The sequence below is a fragment of the Lolium rigidum genome, chromosome 4, assembly GCF_022539505.1.
Source record: "Lolium rigidum isolate FL_2022 chromosome 4, APGP_CSIRO_Lrig_0.1, whole genome shotgun sequence".
Taxonomy (NCBI): domain Eukaryota; kingdom Viridiplantae; phylum Streptophyta; class Magnoliopsida; order Poales; family Poaceae; genus Lolium; species Lolium rigidum.
Window position 1 is genome coordinate 197,800,901 of NC_061511.1, and position 11,071 is coordinate 197,811,971.

At 44.0% G+C, this 11,071-nt stretch overlaps 2 protein-coding genes across 2 annotated transcripts; one reads left to right on the forward strand and one right to left on the reverse strand.

The window, feature by feature from the left end:
• The first annotated feature begins 210 nt into the window (after positions 1–210).
• On the forward strand, positions 211–4,490 carry LOC124706826 (probable alpha,alpha-trehalose-phosphate synthase [UDP-forming] 7). The gene is made up of 3 exons (XM_047238494.1): positions 211–2,367; positions 2,946–3,219; positions 3,593–4,490. The coding sequence occupies exons 1-3, from the start codon at positions 311–313 to the stop codon at positions 3,965–3,967; spliced, it is 2,706 nt and encodes a 901-aa protein (XP_047094450.1). The 5' UTR covers positions 211–310; the 3' UTR covers positions 3,968–4,490.
• A 580-nt stretch (positions 4,491–5,070) lies between these two features.
• On the reverse strand, positions 5,071–10,505 carry LOC124648015 (gamma-glutamyl hydrolase 1-like). Its single transcript, XM_047187846.1, has 10 exons — positions 10,215–10,505; positions 8,098–8,184; positions 7,843–7,932; positions 7,341–7,435; positions 6,797–6,857; positions 6,444–6,533; positions 6,128–6,190; positions 5,774–5,862; positions 5,477–5,569; positions 5,071–5,376 (listed from the first exon to the last, which is right to left on the reverse strand). Exons 1-10 carry the CDS (start codon positions 10,503–10,505, stop codon positions 5,343–5,345), a joined length of 993 nt encoding a protein of 330 aa, XP_047043802.1. The 3' UTR covers positions 5,071–5,342.
• Between the last annotated feature and the right edge of the window lie 566 nt (positions 10,506–11,071).

The window sequence follows — 11,071 nt, forward strand, 5'->3', positions numbered from 1 at the left end:
CGTGACGCCAGTTGGCACCGGTGGGGCACGCACCATCTTATCCTCTTTCCCATCGCGCTTCCCTGAGCCCGGTCCACCTGCACCGGCCAGCTAGGAAGGAAGGTGGGGTCCGCACGTCGGCGAGAGGCAGGCCCACGAGGCGAGCGAGGCGAATATACAAACAAGTGTGTGTACTCGTCTTCCTCGTCGCCTCCTTCCTTGCCCATTTTCCACCCCGAACTCGAAACGGCGGATCGGGTCAAAGGCGACGCGGACCTAGGGTTTGCTCGAGACCTCCGCCGCGGATCGAGACGGCGGGATTCGATCCGCCATGATGTCCAGGTCCTACACCAACCTGCTCGACCTCGCCGCGGGGAACTTCGCGGCGCTGGGGCCGGCCGGCGGCGGGCGGCGCCGCTCGGGCTCCTTCGGGGCGCGCCGGATGCCGCGGGTCATGACGGTCCCGGGAACCCTCTCCGAGCTCGACGACGAGGACGACGAGCGCGCCGCCACCAGCAGCGTCGCCTCCGACGTGCCCTCCTCCGCCATCTGCGAGCGGCTCATCGTCGTCGCCAACCAGCTCCCCGTCGTCGCCCGCCGCCGCGCCGACGGCCGCGGCTGGGCCTTCTCCTGGGACGACGACTCCCTCCTCCTCCGCCTCCGCGACGGCGTGCCCGACGACATGGAGGTGCTCTTCATCGGCACGCTCCGCGCCGACGTGCCCGCCGCCGAGCAGGACGACGTCTCGCAGGCGCTCATCGACGGCTTCCGCTGCGCGCCCGTCTTCCTCCCGCCCGACCTCTACGACCGCTTCTACCAGACCTTCTGCAAGGGCTACCTCTGGCCGCTCTTCCACTACATGCTGCCCTTCGCCTCGGGACCTCCCCCCCAGGACGCCCCGTCCCGCGGGGGGCGCTTCGAGCGCGCCTCCTGGGAGGCCTACGTGCTCGCCAACAAGCACTTCTTCGAGAAGGTGGTCGAGGTCATCAACCCGGAGGACGACTACGTCTGGGTCCACGACTACCACCTCATGGCGCTGCCCACCTTCCTCCGCCGCCGCTTCAACCGCCTCCGCCTCGGCTTCTTCCTCCACAGCCCATTCCCCTCCTCCGAGATATACCGCTCACTCCCCGTCAGGGAGGAGATCCTCAGAACCATGCTCAACTGCGATCTCATCGGATTCCACACTTTCGATTACGCCAGGCACTTCCTCTCTTGCTGCAGCAGGATGCTCGGGATAGAGTACCAGTCCAAGCGCGGGTACATTGGGCTGGATTACTTTGGCCGCACTGTCGGGATCAAAATCATGCCAGTGGGGATCCATATGGGCCAGCTGCAGTCCGTGCTGCGTTTACCTGAAATGCAGAGCAAGGTAGCTGAGCTGCGACAGCAGTTCGAGGGCAAGACTGTGCTGCTTGGTATGGATGATATGGATATATTCAAAGGCATCAACCTCAAGCTCCTTGCGTTTGAGTACATGCTGAGGATGCATCCCAAGTGGCAGGGGAGGGCTGTGCTGGTGCAGATAGTCAACCCGGCGCGTGGCAAGGGAAAGGACATCGACTTCATCCGGGCTGAGATTCAGGATAGCTGCGACAGGATTAACAGGGAGTTTGGCAACTCTAGGGGGTACAGCCCCATTGTTTTCATTGACCAGAATGTGCCAAGCGCGGTCAAGCTTGCGTATTACACGGTTGCCGAGTGCGTCGTGGTGACGGCTGTGAGGGACGGGATGAATTTGACCCCATATGAGTACATTGTCTGCCGCCAGGGATTGCCTAGCTCCGAGTCCGCGCCAGAAATCAGTGGGCCGCGCAAGAGCATGCTAGTTGTGTCCGAATTCATCGGGTGCTCGCCTTCGCTCAGTGGCGCCATTCGTGTTAACCCCTGGAATACTGAAGCAACTGCAGAGTCACTGAATGAGGCCATCTCCATGTCAGAGCGTGAAAAGCAGCTGAGGCATGAGAAGCATTACCGCTATGTAAGCACGCATGACGTCGCGTATTGGTCAAGGAGCTTCATCCAGGACCTGGAGAGGGCTTGCAAGGATCACTTCCGGAAGCCATGCTGGGGCATTGGATTGGGATTTGGATTCAGGGTCGTGGCCCTAGACCCAAATTTCGCAAAGCTTAGTTTCGATTCAATCTTAATGTCTTATGGGAGATCAAAGAGCAGGGCTATATTTCTTGACTATGATGGTACATTGGTGCCACAGGCTTCTATCAACCAGAGACCCAGCGAAGAATTAGTGAGCATCATTAACACCCTATGCTCGGATAGGAATAATATTGTTTTCATCGTAAGTGGAAGAAGCAAGGCTAGCTTGGCATCAATGTTCTCCTCATGTCCAATGCTAGGCATCGCGGCTGAGCATGGTTACTTTTTAAGGTACACATTTTTCCATTACCACCAATCTACATTTTGTTTCAGATATGCACTAAAGTCTGTACTCTATCCCAACATAGTAGGAATAGGGGAGGAAGTCTAGGCCAATGTCCAGACATAAAGGTGCCATGTTCCTGCTATCATCTAATTCATCGGGCCAATAGCAACCTAGTTTGCTTTTATTGGTTCTTCTTGTAACATTATGAAAATCTTCATGTATTGCTTATGACAGACCACTACATGCCTTTTGTTTGCTTTCCACTTAACTGCAATGAGTATAAGTATAAACACAACTTTCTGGATCGTACAGCCTAGCTTGTGTAGGGTAACTATTTTGGTGGAGTTGAGCAGAACTTAAAGGGCCCAGGCTCATATAATTTGTGTATACAATGATCCTGATTTTACTTCAACATGGCATACGCTCACATCAAAAGATGTTTTTATCCGTTCTTATTAGCTGCCAATTAATCTGTTTGGTGTCTTAATTACCTGGGGAGAATGGAATTCATTGTAGACGGATATTGATTTTTGGAACTGGAAAAAGAAATGGTTGATGAGATGATATGCTTCCATTTTATTAGGTGGAATCGAGATGAAGAGTGGCAAATCAGTGCCCAGTCCCCAGATGTTGGGTGGATGCAAATGGCGGAGCCAGTGATGAATCTTTATACAGAAGCAACTGATGGATCCTACATTGAAACCAAAGAAACTGCATTGGTGTGGCACCATCGGGATGCTGACCAAGGCTTTGCATCTTCTCAGGCAAAGGAGATGCTTGATCACCTTGAAAGTGTACTAGTAAGTGAAGCAGTTGTAGTCAAGAGCGGCCAGTTCATTGTCGAAGTCAAACCTCAGGTTCGGCCATTTTGATTTCTTGCATTCTGTCATATTAGCTCACAAACTGTTGTGCCATCCATGGAGAACATCCTTCTTCGGTTTTTTTTTTGGCCCAAGTTGCTTCACTTATATTTATATAACAGCTTTCAACTAAATTATTTAGATAAATTGGCATTCTTTATATGAGTCATATCATATATAGCGCATGTATATTGCACATTGCAGGCACTCATTTCCCTCTGTACATGCTTTAATTTTTTTTAAATACATTCTACCAGAAATTACAAGTGAGCCATAACAATTTTACTTCACTGATACTGGTTTTTAGTTCTGATCTTTGCACTGGTGCTTAATTTTCATTATTTCGTTTGGTTATCTTTTTGTGCTGTAGGGTGTTAGCAAAGGTCTTGTAGCTGAGAAGATACTCACATCGATGAAGGAGAAAGGGCAACAGGCAGATTTTGTTTTATGCATTGGCGACGACAGGTCGGATGAGGATATGTTTGAAAACATTGCAGATGCCATGAAAAGGAGCATCGTTGCTCCGAAAACACCACTGTTTGCATGTACTGTGGGGCAGAAACCGAGCAAAGCTAAGTTCTACCTGGACGATACATATGAAGTAGTCAGTATGCTGAGCGCACTAGCAGAAGCTTCGGAGCCAGACCCGACAGACTTGGCAGATGACTTGGCTACATCAGTCTCCTCATTAGACATTGGTGACGAACAAATACAGTTTGGTAATATAAGTATAGAAGGATCTTAGCCCGGGAGTGAATCTACATATGATGCTTTGACTCGCTAAAGGTTTTTTTGTTGGATCTGAAGTGATGAAACCGTGGACAAGTGACCCGCAACAGGGCAAAAGCTATCTTACAGGTCTCGATAATTAATTTCTCGGACTCATGATTCATTGTAGAGAAGATAATATGTTTCTCCATGTGGACAAGGGGTTGCAGTCTCGAGCTGCAAGTAGGACATGGATTACAATCTAGTCGATGCACTAGCGTCACTTTGCAGTTGGTTACTGTAGTTCATTGAGTTGCTGCATGGAGATTCATATGTGCATAGCTGACCTTTCATGTTCCACCATGTTTCTCATTTTATCTCTGTGATATTGAGGATGTTGGTCTTAAACCTGCGAGGCGCAGCTTATGTGTTCTTGTCTATTGACTTGGTTAATGAAGAGATTATCTAGTCAAGAAAGCAAGTGGCAATTTGTTTTTCTTGAAATGTTGTGCAGGTGTCAAGGATATGATTTGTTTGACAATTTGACAAACTTATCTGCATCCTTATACCTAGCTACTACCTCTGTTCCAAAATAAGTGACTCGGTTTTGTCTAGATACACATTTCAATATGTCGATACATCCATATGTACTCCCTCCGATTCATATTACTTGCCACTAGTATGGATGTGTCTAGAACTAAAATATGTCTAGGTACATCTATATTAGTGGCAACTAATATAGTTCGGAGAGAGTAGAAAAAAATGAGTTGTATTATTTCCAAATGGAGTGGATACTTATTATTGAGTTTGTTCTCTGGAGGGTTCGTATTGGAAATGATGCCTGGCCCTCCTCCCATATTAGTTTTTTGCTTAGAAATGTTTTATTTGAATGGGCAGCAGATTGAGATCCACATTATCTTATTTACTCCTGTTACCATAGAACTGTATTCCATTTTTGTCATTAGCTGAAATCAACTTCAGAAGCTGGTGCTCCTAATCGATGGTTCTTTGTCAAGGTTTTACTCATTATTCAGTCTGAGAAGCAATAGGTTTCACTTGTGTGTTCGAGCTGCTGATCCCCAAATTATCAACCGTACCTTTGTTAAAAAAATGTACCACAGAGATCAGTAGAAGGCAGGGTACAAAGAATCTTTAAAGAATTATCATCAGCCAGATAAACCGAGTGACAAATGTGGTAGCTTCAGTAGTGCAATATAAATGCAGTCTGGAGGAGGATTGCTCTTTAGTATTTACTATGACAACGGCAAACATCATAGCTACTGATGCTGCTCCTCCAGTCAAGTCCACGACTGATGTACCACTAAACTGAAGGTCTCATCAGTACAATACAATAGTACAGGACACACAATACAACAGTACAAGACTTGCAGTTGCAAGCATCGGTTCCAGTCTTACGAGAAGAGGTACACTTCCTCAAAGGATTTCCTACAAAGCAAGACGCATTCTTTTACGTGTTAGGTAAATGGAGAGCAGATGTTGCAGCAGGTATACAAATTATATATGCATGACAACAGAGGTGGCTTACGAGGTTTTCCCGGAAAATGTAGGGCTGTAGTTGTAGATCAGGTTGTCCAGCACCTTGTCGGCAGGAGGCCTGTTGGGAGACTTGCGGGCTTGGCTGTATCATATCAGAGTGAAAGGTGAGATGAACACAGGAGCCAAAAACAATACCACGGGAACCAGGGATTTACACCATAAAATAATTTTGAACAGGTATGGGCATCCGTGGTTTTCATCAGAGAATAAGTGTGGTCAATGCATATGTGAATAATCAGATGCCATGTTTCTTACAATGAATAAACATAAGTTCTTGGTTGCAAACCTGATAAAATAGTTGGCAAAATTTTGAGTAACCTGTACCGCATCCTCACTGTGTGGAATCATTGGTTTACGCCACTCAAAGATGGCTTTCTGCAGTAAGTTAACAAGATAATCATATTCTAACCTCTGAAGATATCATGTTTTCCTAAGTGGCCAGTGGCCACAGCCCACATGAACAATAATCACAGCCAGAACAATTTACAAGTTCTGAAATTTGATAGCAGACCAGAAATAATCGTAGCAGATGCCAGAAAAGGATAAATAGAATGCAAACATATACAACATGCCTGTGAAAAGAGAACTGGATTAACAACTTCAAAATCAAAAATAAGCAGTAGCACTACAGTCAGCATACCTCAGGATGCCACTGAGTGCAGGTAATCGGATATTTCTGTGCATCTACAGTTGAGACGTAAACCTGATTTGGCAAAGGAAAGGAAATTAGTTTTGTTGTATTGCCCAATGACTTTCCGATCATTCACCAAGTTCAAATTTTTGGAAGAATACTGACAGATTCTTGATAAAAGTTTTCGTCTTAATACATTGATTTAGCACTACCTCTAAATTAGGCTGGTTGGATCCAAATGAGTTAAGTACTGTAGAAGATACAGGAAAGAAAAACCTCAGAGAGTGGATGTTGTATCTAGGGATTAAAAAATGACATTTTGTACCTCGCCATTTTCATCAGGGGATGTAGTCAGAATCCTGAAGAAACTTGATAAAGCACCATTCTCTCGCAGTCTCTTGGGAGATATACCATACTTCGACCAATTGAGAAATTAAAGTGTTAGGGAAAATAAGAAGATAAAGATAGTTATTCTGCAATATGCATAGAAAGGTGCTGCTTTAACATCACCAGCCATAATTTGGCTCAACTGAGTGTATCATGTAAAAGTTAATATCGACCTGACTCCTGAGGTCAAAGTTAAAATGTGAAGAGCTCACAGGAATTTTCTTCTAATACAAAACGAAATGCATTTGGGTGTGTTCGAGAAAAAGAAGAGCGCCCTGGGATTCAACTTACTTTGTGATTTTGCATGACAAGACAACTGGTGCTGAGTTTCTTGATGAGGTCAGGATGAAATCTGTGTATTCATATCATTTTTTGTTAGACAGGTATACAAGGGATATTAGAAGCGAAGCCCCAAAGAGTCAAAGAACCAAGCTACCGGTAGAAGACAGCATCTGTGTCACAAAAAAAGTACTGAGAGACAAGGCTATATCATATATAATCTTAATTATATGGTAGTGATGTCATTATGTATATACTTTTTCCTTTCCCGCTACTGAAAAAAAATCTACGAAACATAAAAACCACGAGAGCAATATGACTGAGCCGTGCCTGTGATTCAGGAGGCCATTCTAGATATAATATCTATATCCAAAATCTGATCAACTGCATAATTAACATCAAAAGCATTCTCTCTGTAAAGGAGAACCTAACTTGTATAACCTTCATATAAAACAGGACAAAAAAAACATGGCATTTGCAAGTGCCTATGCAGACTTTTCAGTTGAGAGAGGAAAGTGGGAAAACATCTGAAGTTTCTTTATTTTAGAATTCCTACCTTTCAAATACTGATCCCTTAAGTGAAGAATAATTAGGAAACTGAAGAGTTGATGCTTGATCTGATGCGTGGAATGACTCCAAAATATTATTGTCCTAATACCAGCGTAAAAAATGTCACAAGTGAAGAATAATTGGGGAACTGAAGAGTTAATGCCTGATTTGAGGTGCTGAATGAATATTATTGTCTAATATCAGCATAAAAAAGTCAATTTCCAGTTTGTGGACATAAAAATAAAAGCTCAGTATGGAACAAACTAAGTGTATGTCCTCTTCAGGGAAGAGAACAGTGCGGCTGACCAGCTGTTGCTTCACTGCATTATATGAGGCAAGAGCAAATGTGTTGCTTTTTAGATTTAACAGATCATTTTTCTTAGACCATACATCTTAATTTAGGATGCCCTGATGATATAAGTGATAGATATTTATTTTGTATTTTAGCCACTAAATTTGCATGTTGAAGTTGAGAAACGTGTTCACTATCTTAGAAAAAGAGAAATTACCTCGCTCACAATCATGCTCACAAGCTCAAAACCAAGACATTGCGCGAACAATGGAAAATGAATTCCTGCATCATTCTTTTCCAATACATACTACAGAAGAATAAATGATGAAAGTTAGAATTATTCTGTCATCCTTGTTTCCATTCAGTGTAAGCCAAGACAAATGACACAAATACGTTAGAATAATCCAACAACTGTAGAGTAGAAGTGAATAACATGCCTGAAACATACAGAAGCTGTGAAAGAGACGAGTACCTGAAACACCTTTTTTATTGTCTCAAAATATAAACCCTTCTTCACTGATCCACCAGTAAACAGCACACCATTCACCAAACTCAATTTCTGCAGTTAAGGGATAGAAGCAAAAGTATGTCAAATTATCGAATAGCATGGACTACTATGCAAGCAGGGCGACCGAGTAACTAATGGATGGTCTATTGCCCTGAGATCATATGACCGCATAACATAAACAATATTTCTAGTAGTCAGATATGATAGGCTAACTGTTCCATCCAGATCGGAAATGGAAGATAGGTTAGTTAGCTGGTTAGTTAGGTACTGAATGATCAATTCATAACCCACCTTGGTTTTTGATTGGTCACCCTAACCCTAAGTTTGGGCCTATTCATCATTCCTCAACGAATCCTCTAAAGCTTTAGAAACACTAAATCGCCAGAACTACCAAATGTTCAGGGAAGTCAGCTGAAAGCCTATGTCAGATTCACAATTCCCACTCTCGACCTTCAGTGAACATAGATTTACCATCAACCTACAGGCTCAAAATCCAAAAAGAAAACTAAAATCCTATTTGGGCAGTTTCGCAGTAAAGGGGCACAAGCAAAAGTCTGACAGATTATCAAAGAGATAAGTAGCAGGGACTAATATGCAAGCAGAAGCAGGGCCACTGAGTAACTAATAGATGGTCTATTGCCCTAAGATCATATGACTGCAGAACACAAACAGTATTCACAGTAGCAAGAGACATGATACTTGATAAGTTCCATCCAGATCACAAATAGACAGAGCCGGTCCATAGATTTCGGAGGCCCTAGGGCGAAACGACATCAAGGGCCCCTTGTTCACTGTACCGAAATTTTCTTAGGGCAGGGGGCCATGGCCCCCCTACTCTAGATTTTTTTAAAGATATTTATTTGTGCTAAATTTTTATATATTACTTAAAATTTAAGCATGATTGGTGACCCCTTAACAATCTCCAGCGCACACAAAGACTTAAAAATATTAGTATTGGGCAAAAGAAATATTAAGGTAATGCAATAACAAACTAAATAATATTTACATTTGAAAGATCCATGGTCTTCGAAATCTTGAAGAAGACGTTTGAAAATATTTATTTTTATTGATCGAGCGAACTATGCCATGATTCTTATTTCTACCAATAAATACTTGTGTACACGCGTATATATGCATCGTTAAAATTAATCATGAAAAATTTATGAGGGTCGGTGCTGTTCTCAACATTTCGGAAGGCCAGAGAGAAATTGTATCTTCAGGAAAAACTATTTAAGAATATTAAAATATATTTTTGTTAAAAAGAGTTGGAGTAAATTTATGAGGGGCGGTAAGCTATAACTTGAATCTTGTATATTTTATAGAATTATTCGAAACGGTACATCTTAAAGCGTAAATATTGAAATAAATGTTTGGTAAGAGGTACGGTAAACTGTAGCTTATGGCATCTATATTTTCTAGAATTATTTTAAACTCTACAGCCTAAGTATAAGTATAAATATATCAAGTATGTAAACAAGTGTGGGTCGGGCCCTCGCTCCTCAAGGCCCGGGGCGAGCGCCCCTCTGCCCTGCCCTATGAGCCGGCCTTGCCAATAGATGGATAATAGAATAAGTTAGTTGGGCACTGAATCATCAAGTCATGAACCTCCTTGGTTTTTGCTTGCTCCCTCTAATTGGGATCCCATTCCCCTACCTGAACGTATCCTCTAAAACTTGAGAAACTCTAAATGGCTAGAACTGCCAAATGTTCAGGGAAGTCAGCTGAAAGTCCAATTCCGATTCAAAATTCCCGCTCGAGATCTTTAATGCACAAGGATTTACCATTTAACCTACAAGCTAAACAAATCCATAAGAAAATACTAAAATCCGATTTGGGCGGTGCATCAGCAGGTTGAACTCAAGAAGCTACACAGCAAACTAGTGATCCGTGAGTGAGCAATAACTGCAAATAGTGTTAGAGAGTGGTTGTACTGGTACATAGTTGCTGATCATTTCATTTTGATTGGTTATTTTCAAAAACGACGACTGAATTTCGAAGAACTGGCAGTTTTAGGCACTGAGCATTTCTGACTTGAGCAGCGTAAGAACTAAGAAATGGAGAAACGAAGGGGAATCTCTGACCTGGAGGATGGTCTCCTCGGGCTCGTTGTAGATGAGCGGGATGACGCGCGCGCCGCCGGCCTCGACGAACTTGACGTATGAGGCGCCGATGTAGGAGGTGGAGGTGCCGTTGTCGATCCTCCCGGACGCGCCGTCGCCCGGGTGCGTCACGATGCCGATCACGGGGCGGTCGTAGACCGCGGGGTCCGGCGCAGCGCACGCCCCGGCGCGCGGCATCCGGATGACGGCCGGGGCCGACGACGAGGATGGGGCGAGGAAGGCCAGCAGGAGCAGCAGCTGGAGAGAAGCCATTTGGACTGCCTGTACGTGTGCGCTAGTTCGCTTCAAGCTCACTTCATCGTCTCGTGGACCCGACTACCTGAGCGTTGACGAAGCAGAGCAACGCGATTCTCATGGAAAATAGAAAAATGCTGGAAAAAATGGTAGAACGTGCGCATCTGATCTGTTTTGGGGAGGAGACTCAACCGCTCCCACACGTTAGTGCGACGTGGCAAGATCCACAACTCGTGGAAGAGGTTTTTGAAACTTTTCCATTCTTGAAATTTAATACACCCTCAGATTTATATTAGTGGATCTAGGCATATTTTAGTTTTAGTTACATTCACAAGTGGCAAGTAATATGAATCGAAGGGAGTAACATAAAAATTTAAGTTGTTCCTGGATGGAGGAAGTATAAAATTATCTACCTCCATTCTAAAATATAATGTTGGGGATTTATAGCATAAAACAAAAAAATCAACTAACACAAACCCTAATATGAGCAAGATCTATCTATCGGTAATGATGTAACACAGATGGTTTTGGTGACGTGTCCTCGTAGAGCAAAAGCGGTTAACGTTCCGCCGGAACGTGGATGA